The 16147-nt window shown below is 41.6% G+C and overlaps 1 protein-coding gene across 2 annotated transcripts in view; it reads right to left on the minus strand.

Moving 5' to 3' along the window:
* Nucleotides 1–304: 304 nt before the first annotated feature.
* FUZ (fuzzy planar cell polarity protein) overlaps nt 305–16147 on the minus strand; it is a 59175-nt gene continuing 43332 nt past the window's right edge. For both annotated transcript variants that reach the window (XM_075840191.1, XM_075840190.1), the window contains 2 exons: nt 7463–7564; nt 305–2934 (listed from right to left, as the gene is read on the minus strand). In XM_075840191.1, coding sequence (XP_075696306.1) covers nt 2732–2934; nt 7463–7564 — 305 coding nt within the window. In that variant the 3' untranslated portion in view covers nt 305–2731. The remainder of the gene's footprint in view (nt 2935–7462; nt 7565–16147) is intronic.

Here is a 16147-nt window from a genome sequence, read left to right on the forward strand (position 1 = left end):
TGCAGACTGTGCTCCCATTATAAAAGTATGGGAGTAAGGTCCATAAAATAAAAAAACAGGACATGTCCTATTTTTTTATGGAAGGTTTCTACGGCACGGAAACCTTTGCATAAATATACGGGAAAGTGTCTGTCGGCCATTGAGATGAATGGGTCCGTAATTATGGGCGAAATCTACGGTCATGTGCGTGGGGCCTGACATTGCACTAGATAGCCACAAGAATTAGATATCAGAAAGCAGGACATGCTGTAAACGTGGAATGTAGTGCAGGAAATAATGACAACAAGAAACAATGAACCAAAACAACAAGTAAAATATAACTTTATTACAAAATGATCATACAATTATCACATAAATATACTCCCTTTTAATAAGAACATGAATATGCAGCCTTTAGAAACCCGACTGATGGACATCCAGGCTGCCCGTTTCATTACTTGGAGACCATTAGGACTAAAGCTGCTGGTTGCAGTAGGTGGTGGTTGACCGAACAATCGTTAGGGTATGTGCACACGAGAAGTGGCTTTTACGTCTGAAATGACAGACTGTTTTCAGGAGAAAATAGCTGCGTCGTTTCAGACGTAAAAGCTCCTCTTCGCATTTTGCGAGGCGTCTTTGACGCCCGTAATCTTGAGATGCTCTTCATTGACTTCAATGAAAAACGGCTCAAATTACATTGCAAAGAAGTGCCCTGCATATAATGTATATAAGTGTCCTGCACTTCTTTGACGAGGCAGTCAAATTACGCGTTGTCGTTTGACAGCTGTCAAACGACGACGCGTAAATGACTGGTCGTCGGCACAATACGTCGGCAAAACCCACTCAAATGAATGGGCAGATGTTTGCCGACGTATTGTAGTCTTATTTTCAGACGTAAAACGAGGCATAATACGCCTGAAAATAGGTCGTGTGAACCCAGCCTTAGTCCGACAACCATCTTCCTTGACTCCCCCATAAACATGCCTGTTCAGGTCGGGACAGCAGGAAATGACTGCTATAGAGGTTGCCTTCCAGCTTTCCCTGAACCCTGAATGGCAAATCAGTCAAGTAAGGCAGTGATGCACAAGTAGGTGATGGATCCACTGCAAAACTTTTCAAATGTACTATTCAGTTGAGTGAGAAATCTGGGTGACAACCCTTGTGGGATTTTAGGATTCCTAGGCAAAGGAATAGATAACCAAGAAACCGTTGACAATTTCGTTTTTTTAGTGAAAAGTTAAAATTTTTTGTTTTTGTAATTTCATAATATACATTGTAGAGGTCTTTCTTATACAGTGCTTCAAATCCTCTGCTTCCATTCTCAGCCCTCGCGTTAAATGATGACATTCAGGCCACCTCCAATCACCATTAGGGGGAGTTTACTGTATACAGATTTATACAGCTCCCATCCAGTTCAATGATAAATCTGTATGCAGGGAGTTTCCAAGATCCCCCTAGTGGCGACTGAAGGCGGCCATTATTTTATCATTTAACTCTAAGGGTCTATTCAAATATAAGGGTCTATTCACACAGGGAGCTGACATCACTACTAATTGCCATAGTTACAGCGAATTTGCTAAATCATGGCTATAAATTACAATTTGACTGCACTGTGTGAATAGACCCTATGCAGGGGATTTGGAGCTTTGTATCAGAAGAATAGAGTCCAGACCACACTAAACATATATTAAGAAATTAATCTGCACGGAATTTTGGACCCAACATGAATTGGTGAATTTTTATTAAAAGGAGGAGATTTTTTTTTTTTTAATTCTGTCAACAGAATTTCCACTAAAAAAATGACACTTGAGAAAACCCAAAAAAAAATAAAAACCTGTTGTAAGCTAAACAGCACGCTTGTCTGGATACTGGGAAACAGTAGGATTAGGTTACATGGCTCTTTGACAAAGATGAAAAGACTGCCGAGAAGCCACCTAGACTGCTTTCCAGTAGGAAACACTACGTCACGTACTCCTATACAGATGATGAGGAGCCGAGTTGGTCAATACAGCAGAGCCGAATTTGTCAGGGCCAATAACCATGGAGATTTGAGGGATCATAATGACAGTGTGAGGGAAGGAGAAGATAAACGGTTAAACTATTGATCTGGCCAATGTAAAAATCATCATATCGTCATTTACATTACACAAAGCACTGCAGGCTGGCACGCCGCTCTTACGAGAATCGTCACTAGGCAACAATGATGCCGGTTGCTAGTGTCACCCTGATAGCAAAGTCCATCAGATCCTCGCCACTTTTCAAACCACTGATGAACGTGGCCATTCGCGCAACTCATGTAGCGATCTGAAGGCAAAACTACTGCATTGGGGTGAATTATTCACGTTTATTTCATTTAAAAAAATGTGGTGCTTTGGGTTTTGGTCATCACTGCAAAAAAGGGCTAATGTAAATACACTTATCTTAATGTTAAAACAAACACCTCGACGTCAAATTCAGCTCTGCTAATCAGCGGACAGCGTCATTCAGCTCGTCATGTAGCTCTGATACAGAATATATAATTTCCTGGTGTTGCAACATCTGAAAGTTTCAATGGGCTCGTTAAGTAAATATTTAGGGGATTGCTGACAGATAAAGAACAGGTGGCTTTGAACAATGAGCGATGATGCAAATAGTGATCACTAACTACGAAATGGAAATGGCTTTTACGGTGTCTCTAAATAATAAGGTGAAAGTGCTCTGTGGGTTTTGCAAGCACAAGGATGCAGATCCTGGACAATATCTCGAATGTTGCTCAGAAAGAAAAATCCTTGCTGAACACCTGCAAGGTTTTGTTAGCAATAGTCTGCATGCTGAACGTAGGTACGTCTGGCTTGAATACGAGGAAGAGCAGATGCAGCTCGGTCTTCACTGCATAGCATTTGTGGGTGCTAGATACAGTGTAGCACTGGTGAGCATGGTGAGTGAAGCCGGATGCGAATGTCTCCTCATAAGGAACTGAGAGAAATACAAAATGTGAAAAATTATGGAAAGAAATTAAAGGAACATTGCAGATTTAGAGTCATGGAACTCTACCTTCCCCAATAGTTTCACCGTTTTGGAGATCCATGGCTCTCCTATTCTAGGGCTGGGCTGAAGCCTGTGCTGACCTGACTTCTGAGCAGCACTGTGACGCGGAAGTTCGTATAGGACATTCTCCAATTGCCAACCACAGCAGGATTTCCGATAAAAGCTCCTATGTTTCTCATGACATCACTGCGGAGTTGTCAGGTTATCGAGGCCAGCAAAGGACTCAGTTGCTGCCTTGAAGAGGACAATTGGGGGAAGATTGCCATTCAGACGAGTGATAAATTAGGAGGGGCAAACATAGCTCTATAGACTGGCCAAATTTTCAGTTTTCTTTAATACAAAATGTACTATAATATTTAAAGAAGCGCTCCAGCGTTGTTGTTTTTTTTTTTTCTTTACATAATCATGCTAACTCACCTGCAATATTCTAGCAGTGTTATTTGTTTCTTCCCAGCTCAGTTGTATCTACACATTTTGAACCCTTTCATTATGGGCAGCAGTGTCATGTGATCTCAGTCTGATCACCAGAATAGACCATGTGTAGACAGAAGGTCAGCGTCTGCTGTGTAGATGACTTCCTGTGAACTACAGGATCATTTCATCACCAATCACATCCCTCCTGGTAGCTTTGAATCTCCTCCCAGGTCTGCCCACCCATCTACACCCTCCTTGTTCCTCTGTATGTCCATCATGTATATAGTGCTGCTGAAGAAATTATTTATGCCCTAAGGGGGAGTTCACACAGAGTTTTTTGATGCGGAAACCACGTCACAAAACGCGCCAAAAAACGGCCAAAAATGCCTCCCATTGATTTCAATTGGAGGCGAAGGCGGTTTTTTCCCGCGAGCGGAAAAACCGTCTCGCGAGTAAAAGAAGGGACATGTCCTATCTTTGGGCGTTTACGCCTTTGACCTCCCATTGACATCAACGGGAGGCAGAGAAAGCGTATATCGCAGCGTTTTTTTGCCCGCAGCGCTCAATGGCCGCAGTCGAAAAACGCCGTGAAAATCGGCGTGCAAGCAAAGCAAAATCTGCCCCAAAATTCCAAACAGAATTTTGAGGTCGATTTCCGCCTGCAAAAAACTCTGGGTCAACCCAGCCTAAGGGAGCAAGAGTGAAGTGATATAATTGGCGAGTCCATACAATGATTAGCTGCAGAGTTATAAACGGACTCACACGGACTGTCCATACTATCTGTAAATGCTTTGTGCAGAGTCTAGTGTATTTCTATGAGATGCTGCTCTCCCGTGCAACAACGGACATGGAGAAATAGATCACTAGCAAGAGGCAGAGGATACATGCTAAAGCTGCATCACATAGGATACACAGACACTGTAGTGTGAGTACATCAGTTCTGTCACTGATCTATCACTTGCTGAACTTAGGACTCAGAGCAGAGCACGTGAAGTGTGACTCCGTCCCCTCTACCTCTGCAAAACCAGAAGAATCGTGGGAAATGTAGTCTGCATTAGGGGAAACATATCAGAGGGAAAGAAGGAACCAAGATGGCATACAATGCATAAATGGCACATCAACTAGAACAGGTATATACAAGACTCTCTACATTATTCTTTAATAATAGCCTATGCTGCACTATATAGGCAAACATTTTTTTGCTGGAGTACTTCTTTAAAGGCAACTTGTCACCACTATTAAAGGTTTATTCCTAGCTCATAAAGTGATGGCATATGCTTAGAATACAGGACCCCCAACTGATCCTTAGAACGATGGGGCAGATGCGCTGAATAAGCGCTGCATCCCCTTCTAAGTTTTCCCTGGACCGCAGCACTCCCAACTGCGCAGGGAACTGAAGACAGCCGCATTTACTTAAATGGAGCAGTGTCGCAGTTCCCTTCACAGCAGGTGGCCAGGGTGAAAACGGTGAAGGGGTCAAAGCACTAAATCAGCACTGCGGCCCATTCACCGTTTTTACTGCACAAAGGCGATCTCTGCAGTCCCATAGAAACGAAAAGAAGTGGCAGCTCACATGTGTGAACTGCCACTCCGTTCATACAGGAGACTAGGAACTCCAGTTTCCTTGGTCGGTAGGGGTACCAATGGTGGGACCCGCAGCGATCAAACACTTATCTATCCTGTGGATAGGTGATAAGTTGTTGTGGTGGAATAACCCCTTTAAGTCTGCAAGGATACTGCTGACCACGTGGATGCAGGAGGTCCAGAGCTTTTTGATGGTGGCCCTGCTTCTATAGGTCAACTGTAAATGGTGAATAAAGGTGAACATAGGCTTTAATAGTTTCTGATATTAAGGCTTTCTAATTGGCCCCTGATCTCGGGCCTCAAGTATCCTAGTTGAGGCTCCAGCAGTGTTTACACTGCAGCATTTGTGTATAGAGCTACAAGGATGAATGACATTTATAGGGGTCAATGTATGCAGTTACGGTAGTTTTATATCCAGGTAAATGGATACGGCAGTTTAAACAAACATTGTGTCTCCTCGACAACAGGTTGTAATTCCAGAAACTTCTAACTTCCACAACTCCTCTAAGCCACTCCCCCATAATAAATTTAGACCACGCCATGTAACCAGTTTATTTTGGCACAATTAGAGACATAAATTGGACACATTTTGCCTAGTAAATCACCCCGTGTTCCTAAAACCATACATCACACGTTCATGCATCATTTTTCAGGGTTGCGTTATATTGGAGTCGTGTATTCTATGGTTGAAGTTGATCATGACATTACTGAACAATGCCCGGGCTCATTTTACAGAGCCTGTCAGAATAGAAGGGAGCTCCACTGAAGAATAATGGCAGGTGAGATACAATACTCATGTAAGAAAAGACCTCAGAGCGGAATCAGATGTCACTGAACTGAAAAACGTTCCGGTGAACACGGCATAAAGCGATTTCTGGACACCTTCATTCAATGCTTACTATCGCTGGGCTTTAGTTACTAAAGCAAAGGGGGTGTACAATTTTGACCACAGGGCTTATAGGTGAGAACAATGGGATTTGGTTATCTTGATATTGATATCCAGAGCTGAAACTATACTTCACAGTGCGTGCGAATCTCTTGACAGGTTTTTGTAAAAAAAAAAAAAAAAAAAAAAAAAAAAAAAAAAAAAAAAAGATTATGCTAGTTAAGCTAATTTACAGAAAGTCAGCACTGAAAGGGTTAAATGGAGTCTGTCATCAGATTTTAGCCTTCCAAGCGGCTAACACCGCAAGTTAGCGATAGGGTAAGGCCAAATTCAGACGACTGTGGTATACGCCCTTGTGACGACCTTCACACGGACGCATATATTTCAATGGGGCCGTTCAATGGAGCGTGTGAAGGGTCTGTTGAAAAATGGAACATGTCCTATTTTGTTCCATTTTCACGGATCCCTCGATAGATTCAAGTCCATGGGGATCTGAAAACGGGACCCGCAGGGGTGCAATCCAGATGTGAAAAACGGCTGTTATTCACATCAGAGTTTGCACTCGTTCGTGTGAATCTGGCCTAAGGGGGTAGAAACATACAAAAGGTAGAATATGTTAGTCCGTGCGTCGTGGTAAGGAGGACGTTTTATTCTGTCGCACACTGTATGCCAATTAGCTTTCCCATGTCCGCCGAACCAGGAAGGGTCCGGCATCTTGAGCTCCAACCCCTCCCTTCCGCAGTTGACAGCTCCGAAGAGGAGAGGGAGCTCAAGGTGCCGGACACTTTCTGGTTCGGCGGACATGAAAACCTAATTTGCATACGGCATGTGGCAGAATAAAACGTATTTTTTGGTCATTTGGTCTCCATTAAAGAATAGAGTAATCTGGGATTGGTTACTAGGGAAATGCTGCTTGACAACCACATATAAAAGCCTGCAGCTAACAGGCAATGTGTCCATAGCAACCAGTCTGTCTCAAGTATCTTAGCTGTTGGGCTTGATAAAGCTCGGTAAAGCTATCCCAATCATCATCATCTATGCCTTACAGTCACCCGTGTCTCCTTATGTAACGATCACTAGCTGAACCTTACATACATACGGGTCAGAGAATTTGGTAATGATTTCAGATTACTACTTTACATTTCTTTCTATATGGCCTCTCCACGTTACATAGCACAAGGCAGGCTCTGTAGCGGTCGTAGCCGAGTCGTAAGCATGTAGAACATGTATTTACTGCCATCAACGAAGCATGAACCGAAATTTAATTGGCGATGCATCAGTGGCGTCACTAATTCAGAGTTATGGTCTGATGAATATTAGCTCTGCCCCAAAAAATTCCTGACTTAACTATGTATAAGTAAAAGGCACAGCCCTGACCATAAACATGCTGCGGTGGGAACTGAAACCAGTAGTAAATGCACAAAAACCGGTCAAAGTGAAAAACAGATGAAATTATAGGAAGCGTTAGGCACTGGTGCTAAACTTGGTGCTACATTGTCCTACCACATCACATAAGAAATGTACAGTGGGTATACAGTATATTTCAATTAGTTATGTGGAACTAGAACTTACTGTTTTTTCCATCAACAACGTCAGGGTTAAAGTAGCGCGAAAGAGCAAGTGTATAAAAAGAGCGAAGCGCTGCTCTGCGCTGCTCCAAAGAAAACTTCAGCTCTGGAAAAACAGAAGCAAAGAACATTAGTATCATCTAAAAGATTTGCATAGTCCTAGATATAAGAAACAACACATCGTAAAAAAAACAACAAAAAAAAAAAACAGGCGGTATTGCTAACGGAAGTAGTTGGCATCCAGTAGTGACGCTGTAGGGAAAATGTGCAGAGCAGCCACTCACATGAACGGGGGACCATGTAATACATGGTCATGGCTCTCCATGCTGGGGGTTACAGAGAAGGGAAACTCCTTCAGCCGATTTGTGCCACTTTTTAGCGCCGATTCCAACACGGTTCCCGTGTCAAAATCAGCAACAAAAAAACTGTGTGAACTGACCCTATTACATCCTGCGCCGCATTTCCCCTACAGCCAGTCTCGCCTATTATTCCCCACAATAGTAAGGGGAGGAATTCGACTAGTAGAAATATAATAGGGATTTTTTTTTTTTTATAAAAGATGTTCCCTAATATTACCTCAGATTCCCCCACACAATTTGACTATGTGATTAAAACAACTAATATTAATATGTAGCAGACGCAATTCAGTCAATTAAAGGGACCCTAGACTTGAAGCGTGACTTTTCCTAAAATGTTGGGGTCTGCAGTTATATATTCAACCCTTACATTTTATTTCTTAGCACATCATGCGGGCAGTTGTTACCATGGGGTACATAGTATACAACACAGAGGTATTTTCAACTTCCTCCATAGACTGTCGATGCCTGTTGTCAGGTGCCAGTATAGTGCAGTGAACACAGCAGACTGGCACACGGATCTGACATCCGAATTTCCCCACCCGCTGCAGTGTTTTTATTCTTTTTTTTTTTTTTTTATGCAAAACATAGTTGGGCTTCAGACCAAAGGATTCCAGTACCACGGTTTCTAAACTTACATAGGGAGCATAATGTAGTGCGTTCACCTGCAAACCTATATCAAAAGGACAAACTGAACACTGCTACATCTGTACAACGTACAAATGCAAAATAGACAAAACACGAAGTTACAGGTAAGGCAGAAAGTACACGGCTGATTAAGTAAATCCTAATGTGACATAATAACACGACATGCTACGTGACAGCTAATCTGGCCTCGCCTGTAACTTGTACTTGTTGGGTCTCTGCCCATTCATTATTGTTCTAATTGTCATGGCATCAACAAGGATAAGTCATGTGTACGATAGCTTCACCCGCCTTACCTAGTCTCATGTTCATTGTCACAATTAATGTAAAAGGTGCCGCAACTGGCATTATATTCTTGCATTGTGTTTGACATAATGAAAGAAAGAGATCAAGTACCGACATAGATACACAATCATGTTACGGATTACACACACAAATAAATTACATATTTGTAGATTTTTTTATATATATATATATATATATATATATATATATATATATATATATATATATATATATATATATTTTTGTAATTCATATATGTGGGGTTAGTGACTGCCTCCATTTTTTGATCTTGCACTCCTCCCACTCCTCCCATTCAGTACTGGGTGATTTTAATTAGTTTAATGGTGGTTCCTACCATCCCTAGATATATGTAGGCTTAGTCCCAGTTCTGGGTGTATGTGCAGCGTAGGTTCCCACCTCATAGAGGTCACCTTGTCGTGGCAGGTGGGCTCACACAATTTGATCAAAATGTGTGCTAAGAACCTCCCTATTGTAAGTAGATTGAGCAGTAATGCATATTTATTTACACTTAGCGGCTTATGTGGCATTCGTGTTTGCAGTGTACAGTCGCCATTTTATTGTGTGCTGTGTATACACACACATACATATATATATACACACATACATACATATATATATATATATGTATGTGTATATAGATGTATGTGTATATATATGTATGTGTATATAGATGTATGTGTATATAGATGTATGTCTATATATATGTATGTATGTGTATATATATGTATGTGTGTGTATATACAGCACACAATAAAATGGCGACTGTACACTGCAAACACTAATGCCACATAAGCCGCTAAGTATAAATAAATATGCATTACTGCTCAATCTACTTACAATAGGGAGGTTCTTAGCGCACATTTTGATCAAATTGTGTGAGCCCACCTGCCACGACAAGGTGACCTCTATGAGGTGGGAACCTACGCTGCACATACACCCAGAACTGGGACTAAGCCTACATATATCTAGGGATGGTAGGAACCACCATTAAACTAATTAAAATCACCCAGTGCTGAATGGGAGGAGTGGGAGGAGTGCAAGATCAAAAAATGGAGGCAGTCCCTAACCCCACATATATGAATCAAATATATATATATATATATATATATATATATATATATATATGCGCATATACACACACACACACACACACACACACACACACACAAACTAGTCCTTCTCAGTGAATTAGAATATCAAAAAGTTAATTTATTTCAGTGATTCAGTTCCAAAAGTAAAACTCATATTCTATAGATTCATTACACACAGAGTGATCTATTTCCAGCATTTTTTTCTTTTAATGTTGATGATTATGGCTAATAGTTAATGAAAATCCAAAATTTAGTCTCTCAGAAAACTAGAATATCATATAAGCCCAATTTCAAAAAAGATTTTTAATAATGATGCAGCCTAGTTTGGGCCTTAAAGAGGCTCTGTCACCAGATTTTGCAACCCCTATCTGCTATTGCAGCAGATCGGCGCTGCAATGTAGATAACCGTAACGTTTTTATTTTTAAAAAACTAGCATTTTTGGCCAAGTTATGACCATTTTTGTAGTTATGCAAATGAGGCTTGCAAAAGTCCAAGTGGGTGTGTTTAAAAGTAAAAGTCCAAGTGGGCGTGTATTATGTGCGTACATCGGGGCGTTTTTACTACTTTTACTAGCTGGGCGCTCTGACGAGAAGTATCATCCACTTCTCTTCAGAACGCCCAGCTTCTGCCAGATCACGCTGTGACGTCACTCACAGGTCCTGCATCGTGTCAGACGAGCGAGGACACATCGGCACCAGAGGCTTCAGTTGATTCTGCAGCAGCATCGGCATTTGCAGGTAAGTCGATGTAGCTACTTACCTGCAAACGCTGATGCTGCTGCAGAATCAACTGTAGCCTCTGGTGCCGATGTGGCCGACACGATGCAGGACCTGTGAGTGACGTCACAGCGTGATCTGGCAGAAGCTGGGCGTTCTGAAGAGAAGTGGATGATACTTCTCGTCAGAGCGCCCAGCTAGTAAAAGTAGTAAAAACGCCCCGATGTACGCACATAATACACGCCCACTTGGACTTTTTCCTTTAAACACACCCACTTGGACTTTTGCAAGCCTCATTTGCATAACTACAAAAATGGTCATAACTTGGCCAAAAATGCTCGTTTTTTAAAAATAAAAACGTTACGGTTATCTACATTGCAGCGCCGATCTGCTGCAATAGCAGATAGGGGTTGCAAAATCTGGTGACAGAGCCTCTTTAACCCCTTCGCGCTCAGCGACGTAATAATCCGTCGCGCTAACTGTATCGTTAGCGCTCAGCGACGGATTATTACGTCGCGGGAATAACGGCCATTTCGGCCGTCTTCCCGACACATACAGGAGCTGTGACAGCTGCTGTCTCGTACAGCAGCTGTCACAGCTCCTACAGCGGGGACCGATCGCTGTGTCCCCGCTGATTAACCCCTTAAAAGCCGTGTTCAATAGTGATCACGGCTTTTTAGGGGTTAAGCTACAATCGCCAGCCTGCTACGCGATAGCGGCTGGCGATGGTGGCTATGGCAACCGGACACCAAACAATGGCGTCCGGCTCTGCCATCGACGGAAGCCTAGTGGGTCCTGACGAAGTCAGGACCCACTATGCTTGCTGTCAGTGAGTAGCTGACAGTTCTAATACACTGCACTACGCATGTAGTGCAGTGTATTAGAATAGCGATCAGGGCCTCCTGCCCTCAAGTCCCCTAGTGGGACAAAGTAATAAAGTTAAAAAAAAGTTAAAAAAAAGATGTGTAAAAATAAGAAAATAAAAGTTTTAAAAGTATTAAAAGTAAAAATCCCCCTTTTTCCCTTATCAGTCCTTTATTATTAATAAAAACATATAAAACAAATAAACTATACATAATTGGTATCGCCGCGTCCGTAACGGCCTGAACTACAAAATTATTTCGTTATTTATCACGCGTGGTGAACGCCGTAAAAGAAAATAATAATAAACCGTACCAGAATCACAATTGTTTGGTCACTTCACCTCCCAAAAAATGGAATAAAAAGAGATCAAAAAGTCGCATGTCCCTAAAAATGGTACTGATCGAAACTACAGTTCGTTACGCAAAAAATAAGTCCTCGCACGGCTTTATTGATGGAAAAATAAAAACGTTATGGCTCTTAGAATAAGGCAACAGAAAAAGTGAATGATAAACGTATTTTATTGTGCAAACGCCATAAGACATTAAAAAAAACTATAAACATCTGGTATCGCCGTAATCGTATCGCCCCGCAGAATAAAGTGAATATGTCATTTATAGCGCACGGTGCACGCTGTAAAAAAAATTGATTAAAAAAACAATAGTAGAATTGCTGTTTTTTAGTCACCACGCCACCTAAAAATAGAATAAAAACTGATCAAAAAGTCGCATGCACACCAAGAAAACTACAATGGATTCCTCAAGGGGTCTAGTTTTCAAAATGGGGTCACTTTTGGGGGTTTCCACTGTTTTGGCAGCACAAGACCTCTTCAAACCGGACATGGTGCCTAATAAAAAGGATGCCTCAAAATCCTCTAGGTGCTCCTTTGCTTCGAAGGCCGGCGCTTCAGTCCATTACCGCCCGAGGGCCACATGTGGGATATTTCTCAAAACTGCAGAATCTGGGCAATACGTATTAAGTTGCGTTTCACTGATAAATCCTTTTGTGTTATAAAAAAAATGGTATAAATAGGATTTTCTGACAAAAATTTTTTTTTAATTTCACCTATACTTTGCTCTAAATTCCTGTGAAACACCTAAAGGGTTCATAAACTTTCTAAATGCTGTTGTGAATACTTTGAGGGGTCTAGTTTCTAAAATGGGGTGTTTCATAGGGGTTTCTAATATATAGGTCCATCAAAGCAACTTCAGAACTGAACTGTAACCTAAAAAAAAAAAAAAAAAAATCAGGCAATACTTCGCTTCTTACATTATACTGATAATGAGCCGTGCCCACCCCGAGATGACCCCAGTTTTGACCGTTTGTATAAATGGAGACCCCTATTAGACTGTTTCAGTGCCCGGTTTTCCCAAGCATACACCCCTGAGAAGTGTCTTTCTATTGATGAGTCCTTGGTGGATTTTAAAGGGAGGCTTCAATTCCGCGAGTACCTGCCGGGTAAGAAGGCAAGGTATGGCGTGAAGATGTATGAGCTGTGCGAGAGTGTATCAGGGTATACCTACAAATGTAGGATATATGAAGGGAAGGACACCAGTATTCAGCCCCCAGAATGCCCCCCCCCCTTACTGGGAGTTAATGCAAAAATTGTGTGGGATTTGGTGCACCCACTGCTGGACCAGGGTTACCACCTCTACCTGGATAATTTTTATACCGGCGTCCCACTCTTCAACTGCCTCGTTTCCAGTCCTGTGGCATGCGGCACTGCTAGAAGAAATCTGAGAGGCCTCCCTAAGACTCTGCAGGGCAAACAAGAAGGGGTGAGCGCAGGGCACATTCTAGCAGCAACATATTGTGTGTCAAGTACAAGGACAAGAGAGATGTCACACCAGTACCCATGTACCTGTACGAGGTACCAGTACAGAGACCCCTAAACCAGACTGCATCCTGGACTACAATAGGTACATGGGAGGGGTGGACTTGTCAGATCAAGTCCCGAAGCCCTACAGCGCAATGCGGTGTGGTATAAGAAGCTGGCCGTGCACATCATACAGATGGCATTGTACAATGTGTACGTGCTACATCGATGTGCAGGCCAGACGGGAACTTTCCTGGAATTTCAAGAGGTGATTATCAAGAACCTAATCTTTAGGGACCAGGAACGGGGGGGCACCCAGTACTTCTGGAAGCGGGGCCACACGCATCGTACCAGGGCAACACTTTCCAGGAGAAGTTCCCCAAACTGGCAAGAAGGGAAAAAGTCAAAAGAGGTGCAAAGTCTGCTATAAGAGGGGTATAAGGGAGGACACAATATATCAATGTAACGCGTGTCCCGAAAAACCAGAGCACTGTATGAAAGAGTGGTTTAAAATTTATCATACATCCCTTGTTTTATAATTTACCCCAATTCTACTTACCCTGATGCACTCCGCACAGCTTATCCCCCCTCGTCTTTCCCCTCTGAGCCCTGCTGTGTGCCCAGGCAGCTGATAACAGCCACATGTAGGGTATTGCCATACCCGGGAGAACCCACATTACAGTTTATGGGGTGTATCTCTCCGGTCAAAATGCTCACTACACCTCTAGATGAATGCCTTAAGGGTGTAGTTTTTAAAACGGGGTCACTTCTTGCGGGTTTCAACTGTACTGGTACCTCAGGGGCTTCTGCACACATGACTTTGCACGAGAAAATCCCCAGTAGGCCAAATGGTGGTCCTTTCGTTCTGAGCCCTCCCATGGGCCCAAACGGCAGTTTATCACCACAAATGGGGTATTGCTGCACTCAGGACAAATTGCGCAACAGAATGGGGTATTTTATTTCTTGTGAAAATAAGAAATTTTCAGCCAAAACTACATATTATTGGAAAAAATTAATTTTGTTTTAATTCCAAGCCCAATTCAAATAAGTTCTGTGAAAAAACTATGGGGTCAAAATGGTCACAACACCCATAAATGAATTCCTTGAGGGGTGTAGTTTCCAAAATGGGGTCAGTTCTAGTGGGTTTCCATTGCTTTGATACCTCTGGGGCTCTGCAAATGCGACATGGCACCCGAAAACCAATCCAGCAAAATCTGCACTCCAAAGAACACACAGCGCTACTTCACTTCTGAGGCCTCCCATGGGCCCAAACTGCAGTTTATCGCCACAAATGGGGTATTGCTGCACTCAGGAGAAATTGGGCAACAAAATGGGGTATTTTGTTCCCTGTGAAAATAAGAAATTTTTATAAAAAATTACATCTTATTGGAAAAAATGTAATTTTTTTCATTTCACAGCCCAATTCAAATAGGTGCTGTGAAAAAACTGTGCGGTCAAAATTGTAACAACAACAATATTTGAATTCCTTGAGGGGTGTAGTTTCCAAAATGGGGTCACTATTTGGGGATTCCTACTGTTTTGGCACCTCAACACCTCTTCAAACCTGGCATGCTGCCTAAAATATATTCTAATAAAAAAGAGGACTCAAAATGCACTAGGTGCTTCTTTGCTTCTGGGGCTTGTGTTTTAGTCCACGAGCGCATTAGAGCCACATGTGGGACATTTCTAAAAACTGCAGAATCTGGACAATACATATTTAGTAGTGTTTCTCTGGTAAAACCTTCTGTGTTACAGAAAAAAAATTAATAAAATTGAAATTCAGCAAGAAAAATGAAATTTGCAAATTTCACCTCCACTTTGCTTTAATTCTTGTGAAATGCCTGAAGGGTTAAAAAACTTTCTAAATGCTGTTTTGAATACTTTGAGGGGTCTAGTTTTTAAAATGGGGTGTTTTATCAGGGTTTCTAATACATAGGCCCCTCAAAGCCTCTTCAGAACTGAAGAAGTACCTTAAAAAAAAGGATTTTGAAATTTTCTTAAAAATATGAGAAATTGCTGTTTATGTTCTAAGCCTTGTAACGTCCAAGAAAAATACAAGAATGTTCAAAAAACGATGCCAATCTAAAGTAGACTTATAGGAAGTGTGAACTAGTAACTATTTTGGGTGGTATAACCATCTGTTTTACAAGCAGATGCATTAAAATTCTGAAAAATGCTATTTTTTCCAAATTTTCACTAAATTTTGCAATTTTTCACCAATAAACACTGAATATATCGACCAAATTTTACCACGAATATGAAGCCCAATGTGTCACGAGAAAACAACCTCAGAATCGCTTGGATAGGTTTAAGCATTCCAACGTTATTACCACATAAAGTGAAATATGTCAGATTTGAAAAATGGGCTCTGAGCCTTAAGGCCAAAACTAGGCTGCGTCCTTAAGGGGTTAAGGCTCAGAGCCCATTTTTCAAATATGACGTGTCACTTTAGGTGGTAATAACTCTGGAATGCTTATACCTATCCAAGCGATTCTGAGATTGTTTTCTTGTGACACATTGGACTTGATGTTAGTGGTAAAATTTGGTCGATATATTCAGTGTTTATTGGTGAAAAATAACAAGAGAGAGAAAATTTGGAAAAAATAGAATTTTTATGTATTTGCTTTTAAGTCAGATGGTCATACCACACAAAATAGTTACTATTTCACATATCCCATATGTCTACTATATGTTGGCATCATTTTTTTAACATTCTTTTGTTTTTCTAGGACGTTACACGTTCAGTCCTGAAGTAGCTTTGAGGGGCTTTATATATTGGAAACCTCCATAAATCAAGCCATTTTAAAAACTAGACCCCTCAAAGTATTCAAAACAGCATTTAGAAAGTTTCTTAACCCTTTAGGCGTTTCACAGGAATAGATAGCAAAGTAGAGGTG

This window comes from Rhinoderma darwinii, chromosome 10, assembly GCF_050947455.1.
Source record: "Rhinoderma darwinii isolate aRhiDar2 chromosome 10, aRhiDar2.hap1, whole genome shotgun sequence".
In the NCBI taxonomy this organism is placed as follows: Eukaryota; Metazoa; Chordata; class Amphibia; order Anura; family Rhinodermatidae; genus Rhinoderma; species Rhinoderma darwinii.